Genomic DNA, 17279 nt, shown 5'->3' with positions numbered 1-17279 from the left:
ATGATTCTAACAGCCCTGGGAACCCGCATGCGCGTCCTGTGGCTCCTGCAGGAGCGAGGTGCGAGATGGTGGGCGGAGCTAAAAACGCAGGGTGCGCAGCAGCTACTGCAGCAACGCCGCTTGCTCTTCACTCTCTCCATTCTGCTGCAGCTCGGCCACACAGCTACGCCTTCAGAGTATGGATTTGTATCTACACCGCTTAGTACCTTCGATTATTCGTTCCGATTGTCCTTCAGTAAAGAAGTCGCATTTCGTTAGTTGACACTGTCACACCCAGAAATTGTGACAGCACGGGCTGTTTCGCTCCCTTGCTGTATAAGCAAGTAAGTGTGTGTGTGTGTGTGTGTATGGGGAGAGAGCGCGCGAGCGAAACCACTAGCAGCATCTACTTGTTCTGTGCCGGCTGGATGCGGCCGCAGCGCGTGCGGACTGCTCGGATCTGAGTCGATGCGGCGGATCATGGACGCCGGCTTTTATTCATACAGTCTCCAGCCACACCGCCTTATACATGGATGAGGAAATAGACACCCGCAAAATTAACAGCAGCTTCCTTCGCGACCACAATTATGCAACTGAAGGTAGTCAAATTTGAGATGATTTCCGCTTTTTTAATTGCTTAATTGCTCTGGCTTTTTCTTGCCCCTTTTAGACCTAAAATGTTTGACGGAGGTGTAGATTTGTTCCAACGAAAATCAGTAATGTCGAACTAAGTGCGCAGAGTATTTATAGTGGGATCTAATACAATAGTTTATTTATAAGAAATGCATTCTAGAATGTTTCCCGTGTCTACTGGCTAAAATAGAAACAGCCAGATTAAGACCCTAAGCAGATTCACCGCATTAACTCCGGAGCAAAAGAGCTTGAAATCATTTTGGACATGTTGTAAATGCAATAGATTGATGTGTTGGTAAGAATGGATTTAAGAAGCACATACACAACTTTGCTGCATGATAACAGCACATAGAAATTAGAAATGTTACACTATTTGACTTGACCTGGCTGAAACACTTGGTATCAGATCAGAGACATGGTTTTGATCCGAGGACATTTTTTTTAATTCAGGTCTTACATGTGACTGTGTGACTCATGTCGCCTTAAAGCATGCTTTCGATTGCAGCATGTAATCAGACACATGCACAACATATTTTTTGCTTACTAAACCTTACTGGTTCAAATTCAGAGCTCTGAAATGATCAGAACTGTAAAAAGATGACTATTCTGTTAATTCCATGAACAGACGGTGGAATTTACAAACCTTCCATTGATTTATTTTCATTATTCACATCAGTAAAACAAAAGTAGGAACCACTTTGCATTGCTCACATCCAGAAACAGCGCTAATGGATGCGGAGATGAGGATGGTAATTTAATGTGGTCTTGCTCAATATAATGCTGTGTAAGTGGAATGTGTTTACTACCAACAAAAAGCAAAACAGATGGAATGTGACTGTCTTGTATAAGCTCGGTTATATGCAGGGTATTTATATTAATAATCTAAAAATGGCTTACGAAATTGAAGCAATTAAAAGTAACATTCAATCAATGAAATTGGTCAATGTGTTGATTATGAAATATTTGTTTGAATATGATGGGATTAACTGGTGTTTAAAAAAAAACAGCTTTAATGTTGAAACATGCTAACCTAACAAATCAGCCATTACTTTACATGCCATAGAGCTACATATTCAGTTCTTTTAAGCATTATTATCTACACTATATGGACAAAAGGATTGGGACACCTGATCATTACAACAATAAGAACTGTAATGATATCACATTTTGAATAGCTAGATATTAATATGGAGCTGGTTTCTCTTTTAAGCAATAATAGCTTCCACTCTTCTGTGAAGGCTTGCCATAACATTTTGTAGTGTTTCTGTGGGAATTTCTGACCATTTATAGAGTGGACCTTGCTATGTACACTGGGGCACAGTCATGCTAAAATTCAAAAGGGCTTTCCCCAAAATGTCACTTTGGCATCGCATTGTTCAAGATGTCTTGGAATGCAAAAGCATTTATAGATTTTCTTACACTGGAAGTAAGGGGCCCAGACCAACCTCTGAAAACAACTTCATACCATTATCCCTCCTCGAACAAACACTACAGTTGGTACAGTGCTGTCAGGCAGGTAATATTCTCCTGGCATCCACTAAACCTAGATTCACCCATCAAACTGCCAAACAGAAAAGCGTGATTCATGAATACATTTTTACTGCTCCCTAGTCCAGAGGTGGTGTGCTTTACACCCTATCAGCTTACTTTAGGCTTTGCACATGATGGTGTTTGGTTGGATGCAGCTGTTCTGACATAGAAACTCATTCTATCAGGATTGTGCAGCACAATATACGTATACATACATATTAAATTCAAATATTAATGTAGTAAAAGTTTGAACTCTTCAGCTAAGGAATCAGCAGATCGTTGGTGAATACAACTCACCATGGTGGGGAAGATAGAGGTGATAGGGGGAGGGGTACCCTTTGCAAGGTCAGAAGGGGAGCAATGCCCTCTGACAGGTAAAAGGGGGAGTGTGACACCTTGAGCTGAGAGATATGATGGAGCAACCTCCTCAGCCAAACAGGATTGCATAGTGATATCTGAGTTGCAGCCAAGAAGCGTACTGACGTTCATGGCAGGGCAATATGGATACACATACACATCAAACATAAAATTAAACCAAACAACAAAATGAACAAAGAATCAAATAACAAAAAACTAAGACATGAAACAAGGGTACACTACAGAGCATACAGTCAACAAAGGTGCAGCAAGCAGTGTATATTCATAACTAGCAACATGATTCAGGTGCACAAACATTCATGTGTCATTGCCCCATGATTGGCAGTGGCTGATGAGAAACACATTGACAGTAAGCTTTTAATGCTTTTGTGTGCACCATAATACAAAGCTCACAAAATTATTGGTGATAATACATATTTCTGTGTTTTAAGCTAAAGTTTAAGTGCCTTCATAGTTCTTCACCATATAGTTTATATTGTTTATGTAAACATGTACTGTATATCGTTCTGTTTTTTTGTATGTATTGACAAAAAGAAATTAGTTCCAAAAGCCTTTATAGTTTCCGGAGTTCACACACAACACTCCATTGATAATCTGTGTGCACATCTAAGGAGGCTTATCGCTGCCCTCTCTAGCTGCTTACTGGGCACTTACTGGCAAGTGAGCAAATGTTTAAGCACCAAGTATCCAATAAGTTGATTGAACACTTTAAAAGCCACCTACTAAACTAAAATGAAGTGTAAAGATGGAATAAGTATTGTATTTGTTTTCATGCTAGCTTACATTGTTAGAGTGGAAAACTGAGCAGTATCTTACAGGAGTGATTACAATTTCTTGAGGAACCGACTTGAGAGATGCTCCCCAAACCTGTATCTTTAGTTGGAGCTGTAAATAAGGACTGGTCTTTGGGTACAGTGCACTAGTTCAAAGGGAAAAGAACAAAAGAAAACAGACAGGGGGCTGTAAATGAGAATAAATAAAGTGCTCTAAAACATCTTATTTCTTATTAACCAGGAACCTGGCTTGCAAAATATGCAATGCAACATTTTGCTTTGTGCACAGTAATTTTTTATTATTTTACCTCTAAAAGTGAAGAACCAATAAAAAAAATAAAGCAGCTTGCTACAAAAAACAGTGTATGTGTGCCATGCTGTGCATCAACCAAGATTGAGTTCATATATGCTAAGGGGTGTAATGCTAGACACTGACTTGCACATATCTGTATAACAGCACTTTAAAAAAAAGGCTTTACACTGTTTGTAAATTACATTCTTTTTATTTTTAGCCCTTTAGCAGAGCATTCATTTGTCAGCCTGTGAATACCAGAAAGGCATAATTAATTAATAGTCTTCGTAAAAGCCCTTGTGTCAGAATATGTAAATTTTTTTTATTTTAACATGAATGTCCTTGAGCTGTGTTTATATGCCTGGTGGCTTAGGTCCATTCTATTATCTGAAACAGACATCTGGTCGCTGACTTCTAAGGGAGAGCTCTTTATATTTTGTCATCTGCTACCAAATATTCCATTTGAAAAAGCCTCTTGATAATTAAATACAGTAGTAATTGTATGTATGTATGTATGTATGTGTGTGTGTGTGTGTGTGTGTGTGTGTGTGTGTGTGTGTGTGTATATATATATATATATATATATATATATATATATATATATATATATATATATATATGAAATTAACAATCGGCAGAAATTATTTACATATTAAATTGATCAGTGTGTTTTATTTAACCATAAAATAACTATTTAACAATTGAATTCTGTAATTCAGTTTTAATGAAATGCAAAAATCCAAGATATAAGATTTGCAGCTCTACTTAGACTGATCAAATAAAGATTTTAGAAATGCAATATATTACGGTGCATTAGGGCAGGACAAAAACTAATCTGTATCTTATATAAAGTGCAATTTTTAAAGGTCAGATTGAAAAAAGCTGTTGTTTTCAACTGCAGAGCCTGAGTCCACACTGACCTGTGTTGCAGTACAGCTTAGTCCTGAGGATTAAGGTTCCCTGAACAACTCAAATAAACACTTAAGCCATTATAATTTAAGAAATACCTAAGCAATATTAATATATGATTCTAAACTCAAGCTAACTAACAAACAAATAATTGTTGATGATTGTAACTGTAACCTTCATTGTAGGTGCCATTAAAGACATGAGAAGTTTAAATAAGATAAAAAGATTAAATAAAAAATTTAATTAAATAAAGTTGAATCAACAAAGTTTGACTTTGAGCCCATAACTCGGATAACAAAAATAACATTTTAAAGCTAAGGTTATTTAGTAGATTTGAAATGGTCTGAAATAGAACCCTGAATGCATTTTCTTTAGCAATGTGACATGATGAAAAATATATATAAGTTGAATGACTTGACTTTGCTGTGCCCCTGAAACAGGAGTACATGGCAACAGTATATTGTACTGGAGCACAACTGTTTTCTGTTCAAAAATAGACATGGATTGGCAGGGGATAATAATATTGTTGAAACCTAGCACGAGTACGCTCTGAACAACTCAAACACAAATAGAACATGTAGATGTAACATTGCAGCAATTGGTAACTACTTTGGTAGTCATCACACACATTTCTGGTCAGCTAATATAAATGTTAATGACCAAGGTAGTGCCTGTTTCATACTGCTATACTTCTATCAATACTTTTAAATATATGTTTATTAGCATTTTACAACAGTTTAGTAACAGCTTAGTAATAATAACAATAATAATAATAATAATAATAATAATAATAATAATATAATAATTCAGAACAGAGACTCCAATATAGTCCAACATAGTCTTCCTGACAAACTAAGTCAAGTTATCAGGCTAAATAATGTTAAAAAAGGTCCCTTAGATAATAATAGTCCCTCATAGTCCTGCAAAAAAACAATAACGCGCATCTTGTGCAACCATTTTTTCCTTGCAGGAAGTAATTCCTTGATCTTTTGCTTTGGTTGATGTGTCACCGATTTTATAGCTTTTTATGGATTTTATAGCTACATCAGCAGCCATTTAGAGACAGTCTAGAGTTGCAGTATTACAGTGTTTTTCCCTTCATTCAACTTCAACCAAGTTCAAACTAAGTTAGGATTGTTAATTGGCTGAATTAGAGTTGGGAGCAGGTTCAACACTATGATGTTTATGGTCGAAGGTACTCCACCATGGACCAAGGTGGAGAAACACTGATAAACTGGGTAAACTGTGGAAAAACAGGGGCTAGAGATTGTGTGCTAAGCTTCTATGGCCAAGGGCTTACTTGTTTCCTCCAAAAAACAATTACAGTAAATCCAATGTAATTCCAATAATTACATCCAATTATACAGACCTAAATATTTCAAATCAATTTAGTTTTATTAGTATAGCACTTAAAACAATGAACATTGTCCCAAAACTGCTGTCTAGAGATACAAAATCTTACAATATATATACATTTTTAATAATAGCCGTTGTCACATATACATTACAGCAAAGTGAAATTCTTGTCTTCACATATCACAGTTAGATCGGAAGCTGGGGTCAGCATGCAGGGTCAGCCATGATACAGTACAACCTTCTGATCAGTAACCCAGTACCTTAACCACTGAGCTACCACTCTGTTATCGCCTATAAGTTTAGTGCTTAAAAGTTTAATGTTTAATAAGTCTAATAATAAATAAATAATATAATGTTTAATATTTTAATAAGTTTATTCCTAATGAGCAAGCCAGAAAAACTATTATACTGTATATATTTATATATATAAAATATTTCATGTCTGCTAAAGCATTTGCAGTAATAAAAAGTTATTTAGTTTAAGGCTTTTCAGTTAGACACTATTTTAAATGCAGTTCACACTGGAAGCCATACCTCTTTAAATAGATTCAGAATGGATGTTGCTTATCTTTTATCTGGTTGAATTGTTATTATGAGGCAACTAATATATGATTGCATTTTAATGACTTAGTGGTGGCTGATGCTGAAGAATACGGTTCTGGACCATTAATGAAAAAGTCATTTGTTTAAATGATGGACAATAAAATCCAAATCATAGTAATGCCACCTTTTATGTATATAAGAGGTGACATCACCTCTACATATATATTGTAGCATCGTGTTCTACAATATCCTCTGTGGTCTAGCAAATCCCCACAGCCATGTTCCAAAATCTTCTAGGAAGACTTGAGGTTATTTAAAGTTAAATTACTTAAAACTTTGACAACAATAACATATAGACAACATTTAAAAATACTTTTTTAGAGAAACACTGCTTTTCAGGGTTTTAATTTAAACATTTTCCTGGTATAGCCAAACATGGTCATGTGGCCTACTAATAACTGAGCATAAGTTTGCATAGAGGTTGTTTATCCTGTCTAAATCTAACCTTATTACTACAGACATCCTATAGCAACATTATGTACATGGAGGGATGTTGCTATCGATTAGTTTAGCAATTAGGTATTCTACCGATTATTCCGACAATTAATCGAGTAATCGGACAAGAAGTGCTTTTTCTTTATTCAAGAGCAATACTAAATATACAAGAGTATATTACAAAATTCAAATACAAATATATAAATAAAAAACAATAAATAACTAAAATTATTACTCAAATTACTCAGATTACTAAAAAAAATAAGTTACTGTATTTTTCGGACTATAAGCCGCTACTTTTTTCCCACGTTTTGAACCCCGCGGCTTAAACAACGAAGCATCTTATTTATTAATTTTTCCTGGGTTTTTTCCGGTTTCACAAACTTCAAGCCAAAAAACTGAGCCCCATAACATTAGACCGATGAAATTTCCGAACAGAAATGAAAAAATGCACCTCACCTGTGTTCTGAGCTGCACGGCATCGGGAGAAAAAACTATTTTTTTCTCGCAATTCTAAAAAAGTTGAAACCTTTTTTTAAAGTTTAAAGCTCTTGGTGTATGAATGGTCTGCTTCATCTGTCTTGTTCTGTCTCCTCCAGAGCTAATTGTTAGCATCTAAGCAAATAATTTCCCTCAATGATTCACTCAGTTACAAAGTTACTCGAGGAATCGCTTCAACTTAACTTACATGTGCCTGTTTTCTTCAGTTGAGAAATAAATGATAGATTGCATTGTACAGGTACACAGCAACGAAATGCATTTTGGCATCTACGAGAAGTGCAAAAAGTAGTAATCGTGCAAATAGTGCAGATAAATATGTAGCATATGTACAGCATGTGATATATATGTAAGCATATGTACAGTAAATAAATATAAAGGCTATAGCAGTGCAGAGATGTGTGGACATTGTTGAGTAGTACAGATAAATGTTCTAAGGCTATGGCATTGAAGAGGAAATGTGCAGAAGTGGAAGGTTATAAGATTATGGCATTTAAGAAATATGCAACAAATTTAATGAATTTAACAAATACTTAGAAAATAGAAATAGACTAACACAACTGCCCTCTCTGAAATGTGGACATACCTTAAAAAAAATATAAAAAATTATATGACCTTATTTTGCTAATAGCTTAGATTAAAATAAAAATGGCGTAAAATTAAAATTAGATCTTGGTCTTAACACGTCACAACAAACATTATACTATCAAGCTCTCTGTAAGTTCTCTGAGAATGTTTTAGAGTTAAAGCAACTTAACTACTCAATCCCCTTACACTTACATAGCAGATTCTAATGAATGTCCCATAGTGTGGCGCTCATGGTGATCAGCGTCTAATCATTCAGACTTGGCGTGGGAATAAGAGAAATTTATGATGGTGGCATCTGGATATTACCTGTGTTTCTCATTAGAACAACAGCCCAGGGCATCTGTGCAACACCCCCCCCAACCACACACACACACACACACACACACAAACTCGCACACGCACACACCATTACCACCATTACTGGTGTGAGCATGTAATAGATTAGCAGGTGGACACAGATATTGGTGTTATAGAGATGAATACTGCCAGTATAAAGGGTGCTGTAGGGCAAATCAGGAATTAGGTCACAGAGGTTTATGTCACATTTGTTGTATTATTTTAGTTCTCTTCAACTTATTACACAATGACTAATCATATATTATATTATTAATACAACCTGCATATGAAACTAAAAGATAAGGAAGAATATACATTCGCACACTGCTGCTGTCTATGTTGGTTTTGTTATCTTTAGATGTTAACATAAAGGCAATGTTGTGAGCAATATTAAGTAGAAAGGATGCTAGATATTTACACTGCCTCCTGAAGTTTTTTTTATGTACTGTAGACTATTTCTGTTGGATTTATTTGAAAAATACTTTTCCCCACCCAGATCAGTTTGAAGCACTTACAGTCTAGTTTTATTTTTTATTTTTTTGTCATTGTCTTATTTGGATATCCTTAGGTAACGAAATAATAGACATTTCTTCTTTCTGCTTAGAATAGCCTGGATGGATTTGATTTGTCCCTGGTCATGCTGCACAGTTTGAGATTGATTTGATTTCTCTTTTGAAGATGCAGATGCGAGTTATTTATTTAAAGAAGCTCTTCATAGCACTGCAGTGGAACGTAAAGTGCAGCTACAGTGTCTGAGCTCATCATTCCCCCCTCTATTCATTGCAATTCCCTCTTTCATCATCCATTTGATGAGCTTCTGGAGGGAAAAATGAATAGATAATGGCACATAGAATTCATTCTGTGCAGGGGAAAGGCCCCTGACAGAAATATGAGAGAGAAGAGGATGGCGGTCAAGATCTATAAAATCTTTGTTTTATTTGATGACTTATCCCTGTTATTACACAAGTTTATTTTTTAACCTACATATTTTTTTTAACTTACAATAAAGCTGAGGAAACAACTCCTTATATATGGTAGCTCCTGAAACTGTGTCTGCCCTCGGACCAGTGACACCGAGCAGTATCTCAGATGTCACATTGCTGTTTCTGTCAGTTGATTGCTTATATAAATTAAATGTAAAATTGTATTAAAAGGAGGTGTTCGTGAACGTTAGTTTCATTAAAAAGTCACAGTGTTATTTAATGACTCACCATTAAAAAAGTCATACCTAAAAATTAAACACTCTTTGATGTGGAAAATCTAAAACAGGCATCCAGTTTTCACACAGTCCGAGTTTTATTTTTTAGTAGGTCAAGTCGAACACGAATGTTGGCTTTAAGCCTATGACCTTCCTGACAAAATAAACAGCAAGGAAGTAAAGACCTCTGACCAAACTGCTGGCTGCTTGCAACAGAAATGCAATCTGTCTGGATGATGGGATGTGAAGCTGTGCCTGTTTTTTATTGACCAGGGCTAGCTAAACATGGCTGCCAAGCAAACAACCCCCTGGCCATAGCATCAGATTTATTTATAAAAAAAAGAATTTCAGCTTCAACCCCAGGAGACGCATTTATTATTTTCCTCAACACAAAAATCCTCCGATGCATGATGCGGTCAGTAAAGTGAAAGACTGAGCAGGTGGTAATGTTGGGGGAGATGGGTGAACACACAAGAACACAGTCTGTTTTGTTTAAATATTCACAGGTTTCATTGTTCACACCACATGTGAAACACTATTTTGGAATATAATAGATATTCTAAAGAACTTATTATACACTTTATATATATATTATTATACAGTAGGAATTTTGGGGAAAGTGGCAGGTGCTGCATCAGGGTGCTATTTCTAAATATATATATATATATATATATATATATATATATATATATATATATATATATATATATATATATATAAAATATTTGATTTTTTGATTTTTTTATTTATGAACCCTCTCATGCTCTGTGAGCAGCAGTGGCTTGTGGCTATGGATGTACCGGAACATAGTTTTTCAAATTAGATTTTTGCTATAGGCAACCATCAAGCATTATTCAGCATTTGAGAGTCAACAACATACAGTCATACAGCATACAGTGGTGTTGTTTTAAGTGCAATCGATTTATTTCATGACAGTCTCAAAAACCACACCTCACATTACCTGCATATTGATTAGATTTAATTTAAATTATTTATATTCATTTTATAAAACATGCTTTACCAAATTATAGTAATGACCTTTATCTATTCTAGCCCTGTCTCCTCTTCTCTCTGCACTTTAATTTTTCTCTGACACAGCATTATCTCCATCCACTCAGCCCTAAGCCTTGCATCTCCTGCTGATACTATGCATACAGGAGATACAATGCTCATTCACCTTATTTATAGAACAGAGATGCTGGAATGTGCTGTCACAGTGATCACAAGCATTAATGCTAGTAGTGCTATCCAAAACTGTATAAAGGGTGTTTGTTTGCTCTTGTGTAGCTGTTGTGTAGCTGTCATCTGTCATCAGACTGTCATCTGAGGAGGCAAAAAAAAAAAAAGACAGTCAAGTGTCAAAGGCAAGAACAGGTTGGTGGAATTTCAGCAAATATAAACACTAACAGAAGTAAACAGTTAATGAGACACCACAGCAAAAGATGAGAGAGAAGAAACATTTACCTGGTTTTACTCACTGAAAATACATTTTTAGAAGCATTTTACAGGAATTTAAACAAAATATTTTCCCAAGGTCTCCAAACCTATACTAGTTTGGTTTGTAATTACTTCGGTCAGCACTACTAGCCAATTATAAGTAACTAAAAAATGATTTTAATATTTTGTTATCAATGAAGTTAAGTGGATCAGTACCTTATTCCATCTTTTTATATGCTCCATTTTACTGGACCATTTCCCAGAACTTAAACCTCATTCACTTCTGATTTTAAAAACTACCACAAATCACTCCAAATAAAAACTGTTTTTAGGGTTATTGTGTTTAGTGTGAATTTAAACTAAATAGGTTCACATGCGCATTTCTGTGTCAATGTCATTTATCTAGGCCCTATTTGGACAGGATTACATTAACTGTTTTTACACTGCATTGTTTAGTGTAAATCCTTTTGGTTTAGAAGAGCAATAAAATAACGACAGGGGGAGTTATTTTCTAGTGAGTGGTCATTTCCATTTTATTTTGTGTCATCTGTTCGGTTATATTGAGCTACGTGCTTATAAATTAATTATAAAAGATAAGCACTTGGAATAGAAATAATAAAATCTGAATTTAATATGCTGGTAGTGAGACAACTCGTAATTGTTCATAGAAAAGTAAAGGTTTAAAGTAAAAGCCAGACTCAGTTGAGTGCCTTTTCTAAAGCACCCATTTTTGTATTTGTAATTCAGAAAAAGTTTAATATCGGAAAGGGCGGTAAATTGTGTGAATGCTACAAGACTGAATACAGCCAGTAGCAGCAGTCAGACATTTTTTTCTTTCAATACATTTGCATATACAAACACAGACACACGTATATGAATAAAGACTAAAATGATCTGCAGATTGCTGAATTTGTCACAAAGCCATATATTTCAGCCTATTATTTTTGTTTTAAGGGGGGGAAAAAATCACTTGTAGCACCTGTATAAATTAGCACTTTATTTTTTATTTTTTTTATTTTTTGGTATGTGCAGCACAGTGACCTTGTATTCACTTTTCACTGCCTAATTTTTTGGGCTTAATTCAAGTCTTTTGTGTGGTTTTTATTTTTTTTAGATTTAGTTGAGCTGAAAATTTTGCTGAACCTTGGCAACCGTGGATAATGCTATTCCCTATTCTTTGTGTGCCTCACTGTTAATGGGGAAATGTGTGTGTGTGTGTGTGTGTGTGTGTGTGTGTGTGTGTGTGTGCGTGCGTGCGTGCGTTTGTGTGTGTGTTTCACATGTCTGGATGCAAGTGCCAGACTGTCTGTGATCACAGGACAAAGTAGCAGTGCCCTGTCCCTCATTGGATTGGTTCAATTAATTAGCTTCTCCTTCCATATGTGATGTGTTAATGATGACAGTGAAACACAAATTCTTAGACTTGGCTGCCTCATTTTCTTTTTTAAAAGAGAAGGCAGCCTCACTCCATTAACCCACTGATCATTATAGGCATACAAAAAGACGCTGTCACGGTCCAAGTCTTTGAATAAAATACTACATATGGACTATGTGTCCCATTCACCAGCTTCCCATCTACCTACTAAGCAATTGTGTTTAGTTTGCTATATTAATAATTTAGGTATTTATTTGTTTTCTGATACTGATAACGATAAAAAATGCTTTGAGGAGTCTGAAAATCAGATTCTCCTAGGGTCTAATTAGGTCAGGACAACCCTGAGAACTGAATTTGAATTTCAAATCTTATTGGGAATGAGAATGTGATTTAGATGTAATTATTTCTGCTCCACTACACCTCTTTGTGATGCATTGTGTATGACATGATTGTTTGACATGTTGACAGAGCAACACATTGAGTGTGGTTATTATGTGTGTGTGTGTGAGTGTGTGTGTGTGTGTGTGTGTGTGCTCAAGGTACAAAACATTCTAATATAAGCTCCACAGGGAAAACACATCTGTGGCAAATTGGGTCACACAAAGTCTTCTATTTATCAAATAATTTTTTTACTCAACTTGTATGCTCACATAAACATAATCTCTATAACAAGTTTTGAGACGCCTTTATTTTTATTTTGGCATGATCTGATCAACTCAATTCAGTGCAAATTTATATGTTTAATTCAATTCAATTCAATTCATTTTTATTTGTATAGCGCTTTTAACAATGAACATTGTCTCAAAGCAGCTTTACACAGATAATGTGGTGATTAAACATAAATATGTTCTTTGTAAGTATGTTTGTCCCTGATGAGCAACTGTGGCAAGGAAAAACTCCCCGAGATGGCATAAGGAAGAAACCTTGAGAGGAACCAGACTCAAGAGGGAACCCATCCTCATCTGGGTTGCACCAAATGTCCATTTAGTCTTTTGTAGTGTTTAGTCTTTTAACAATGACCATTGTCCCAAATAAGCTATACAGAAATGAATAGATTATGAATATACATTTTAATGTCAGAAATATGTCCTTTTATGTTTACAAATACACATACTACTACTTTCTTTCGGCTTCTCTTATTCGCCACAGTGGATCATCCGCATGTTTGATTTGGCACATGTTTTTACGCTGGATGCCCTTCCTAACGCAACCCTCCCCATTTATCCGGGCTTGGGATCGGCACTAAGAGTGGCTGGGGTTGGTTCCCTGACCGGGGATCAAACCCGGGCCGCAGCGGTGAGAGCGCGCATACTAACCACTAGACCACCAGGGATCCTAAATACACATACACTAACAAAAACAAACAAATCTGGAGGTCCTTTGCTATCTTTTCTGGGACAAGAACAACTATTTACAATCATCCATTTGATCAAAAGGTATTGTTTAGCTCTGAGCAAGAAATCATAATGGTGTCGTCAAGCTTGGAAAGCCTCAGTCGGTTGTGATGTGTTTTAAATAGCATTAGAGCTACATGTGTAAAGTAGCTTATCACAGTTATGTGAATGATTGACATTGACAGAGATACAAGGTGTCACTTTAATAATAACACAATAAGTATTTGTCTTAGAGAATCAAAAGTTCTTACGTAAGTAAACATTTCCTTATATTATAAAAAAGGCTTTAACTATGCAAACAATGGCTCATTTACTATCAGGGGCTATTAGATAATAGCTCCATTAAGCAACTGTACCACTCTTAGCTTAGTACTTCAGTCTGACTACAGCTGTTCTATTTTAGTGATTCTTACATAATAGGGTATAGAGTTACTGCATAGCCACTAGACACTAGTAACTGAAGTGCAGATGTCACTTATGAAGGGTACCCCCAATTAGTGTCTCTCTCTGACCTGATTTGATATTGGTTTTAACCACGTTTAAAATCTTTTTGAACCTTCATCAGCAAATTATATACAAATTTAAACTTAACAACAATGCCCTACCTTAGTGAAGGGCTAAACGGCGTCCACCATGCGCGGCATCAAAGCTATTAACTATCTTATCCAAAAATTATGTGAATGGCCCGTTCAGTGTTAAGTACTGCAATGTCAGAGAGTCTCTCCTGGCTCTTTGTGTTTCTCATATATTTTATATACAAAAAAGCAAGATCAATGGCTGGCCTATTTTTGGCCTTGTAGGCGAGCATAAGTGTTTTGATTCTGATACGTGCAGCTACCAGAAACCGGTGAAGGAAGCGCAGCAGTGGGGTGTTGTGGGAGAACTTGGGCAGGTTGAACACAAGTTGCGCAGCTGCGTTTTGGATTGTTTGCAGTGGACGAATAGCGTTCAGAGGAAGACCTGCCAGCAGAGAGTTGCAGTAGTCCAATCTCGAAATGACAAGAGACTGAACAAGCACCTGGGCAGCCTGTGTGGACAGAAATGGTCGATTCCTTTGGACGTTGTATAAAATAAAATAAAAAATAACAAGCCACATTAGCAACATGTGAGGAGAAGGACAGTTGATTGTCCATAGTTACCCCAAGGTTGCGAGAAGTGGCTGAAGGGGCAATCAGAGATTTATGAAGAGATATTCAGAGATATTGACCTGAAGATGAATCACCTGGGATGACCAGCAGTTCTGTTTTGCTGGGGTTCAATTTTAGTTAATGAGCACTCATCCATGAAGATATGCCTGCCAAGCATTCAGAGATCCAAGCAGAAGCTGTGGTATCTGAGGGAGAAAAAGAAAAGATAAGGATATGAGAGTACACTTACTCATTGTTAGGGAGTTAGTAAAGGTCTGACAGATTTCCTTAATCTTCTAATCATAGAAGGAGGCAAAGTCTTCTGCAGTCAGGGAGGATGGAGCATGGGGGTTGAGTAATAGTCACAGGCAAAGAAAATTTGGTCAGGAATGCACAGCAAGATGCGAGGTCGGCGTTAAGTTGCGATTTCTTTCCACTTCCTCTTTGCTGACCTGAGTTCTCACCGATTGCTGCGATTCATATGAATGAATGAAGGATGGAAGGAAGGAATGAAGACTTTTGTTAAAGTATGCTGAAATATGTGGAACAAATAAGTTAAATGTAAAACATATACATACACACACACGCACACACACACACACAGACACACACACACACACACACACACACACACACCCACATGCATACACATCTGTATTAACCAAATTGGGTCTAACAAATATTTAAGTACATTTTTCCATTTATTATATTTTATTTAAATCAATTTAATTTGTGCCAATCAAATAAAAGTAGTAAAACGTTTATTGCATTAACTTTATTGATTATCAAATATTATTTTATATATTATTTAACTAAGCAGGCATTTAATTAAACTGATATACTAATAAACATATATTTTTACAAAGTCTAAAAATGACTTACAGCTTACAGAGGCTTGATTTTGACAAAATTCTAAATAGTTTTGCCACATTTTCTTCAGGCTAGTGTTTAATAGATGTGGTAATAGTATGTTCCAGTATTGAAAATCCTACTGCTGACTGAATTTATTGTTCATTCTCCTAAATGTTGCATCATCTGTTCAAATTTCAAGAACAAAATCTGTGCAAGATTCCCATAAAGCCTTTTTCTCTATAGTCTGGAAAGGGTTGTCATGGTTACCATGCACTTGTATTCTTCACAGAGAGGATAGGAAAGCACATGAAGGTGTGTCGAGGGGTGAAAAACAACAATCTAGTGTTTCCTTGTTCTGCTATTCTATTTCTTTCAGTCCTCTGTGACGAGTTCTTGAGGAAGCGAAAGGGAATATTTAGAAGCCATCTTTTTTTCCTTTGCTTGAAGTCATGCTAATGATGGACAGGAGACTATTTTCACAGCTTTGGCGATACTATAGGAATGTGAGGAGAGAGCTGATTATATGCCTGGTGATACACTGCTTCTGCCAATGTTGCTACCTTTGATGAGACAATAGAGGGAGTGCAAAGAGATTGGGAAGGTATCTAGTGTTGATGAAACAGGGTCTTTTTTAAAGAAGGATTGCATAGCAACAGTGCATCTCAAAGTCAGAAAAAACAGATGCATCTCCTGGAGGAGGACCACAGAAGATGTGTCAAAGGTAGGAACTAGTCTGCATTTCTGATGAGGTCATCTATTAAACACAGATGCTCTTTTGTATCAGCAAGGGCTGTTGGAAAATAGTAATATGTATTCAGTCATGCGACTTTGCTCTGCTCTCATTTTGAATTAGTCCATAACCAGTACAGGCTATAAAAAAAGCTTCATAAGCAGTTTTGCCTCAGGTTTCTCTGATATTTTTTAAAAGCTGCTTTAACAAGGATTTTGAAATAATGTCTGCATTATACCTACTGAGTATCACTACTATGACAAATTCTATTTTATTCTATTTTTGCTTACAACACCTAATAGTAATAGTATAGTATTCTCTGGTATATTTGATTGGCACTGTGATTCATGTGTGAGAATTCCACTCCTCAATCACATTTAAAAATAATATCAATAAGGTACAGAATAAAGCAGTTTAAAACACAGCTACTACTACTGTACTTATTTTACATTTCTTAAAAATTACACTGAGGACTTATTTTTTAAATGTGCCAAAGCCCTGTTAAATTTGTGAAAACTTATAGAAAACAAGTACCATATTTTTCGGACTCTAAGCCGCAACTTTTTTCCCACGTTTTGAACCCCGCGTCTTAAACAACGAAGCGGCTTATTTATGGATTTTTCCTGGGTTTTTCCCGGATTCACAAACTTCAAGCCAAAAAAACTGAGCGACATAACATTAGACCAATGAAATTTCCGAACGGAAACGAAAAACCGCACCGCACCTCACCTCACACACACACCTCACCATTCCAGCACGACGATGACAAAAGATAAACTCCCCAGAGAAATACAGTGGTACCTTGACCTACAAGTTTAATACGTTCCGTGGACGAGCTCGTATCTCAATTTGCTCG

The 17279-nt window shown here is 36.1% G+C and overlaps 1 protein-coding gene across 5 annotated transcripts in view; it reads left to right on the top strand.

Moving 5' to 3' along the window:
• The window catches only part of ppp2r2bb (protein phosphatase 2, regulatory subunit B, beta b), a 64375-nt gene that overhangs the window by 31687 nt on the left and 15409 nt on the right, over positions 1-17279 (top strand). Inside the window, exon 1 of one of the 5 annotated variants that reach the window (XM_046867123.1) lies at positions 70-578. The exons of 3 other annotated variants lie outside the window; for them this stretch is intronic. In XM_046867123.1, coding sequence (XP_046723079.1) covers positions 509-578 — 70 coding nt within the window. In that variant the 5' untranslated portion in view covers positions 70-508. Of the gene's footprint in view, positions 1-69; positions 579-16011; positions 16415-17279 lie in introns of those variants that run through there. One more of the 5 variants, XM_046867124.1, reaches the window with a different exon arrangement.

The sequence above is a fragment of the Silurus meridionalis genome, chromosome 15 (genome assembly GCF_014805685.1).
Source record: "Silurus meridionalis isolate SWU-2019-XX chromosome 15, ASM1480568v1, whole genome shotgun sequence".
NCBI classification, from domain to species: domain Eukaryota; kingdom Metazoa; phylum Chordata; class Actinopteri; order Siluriformes; family Siluridae; genus Silurus; species Silurus meridionalis.
This window is presented reverse-complemented; position numbering and strand designations above follow the sequence as displayed.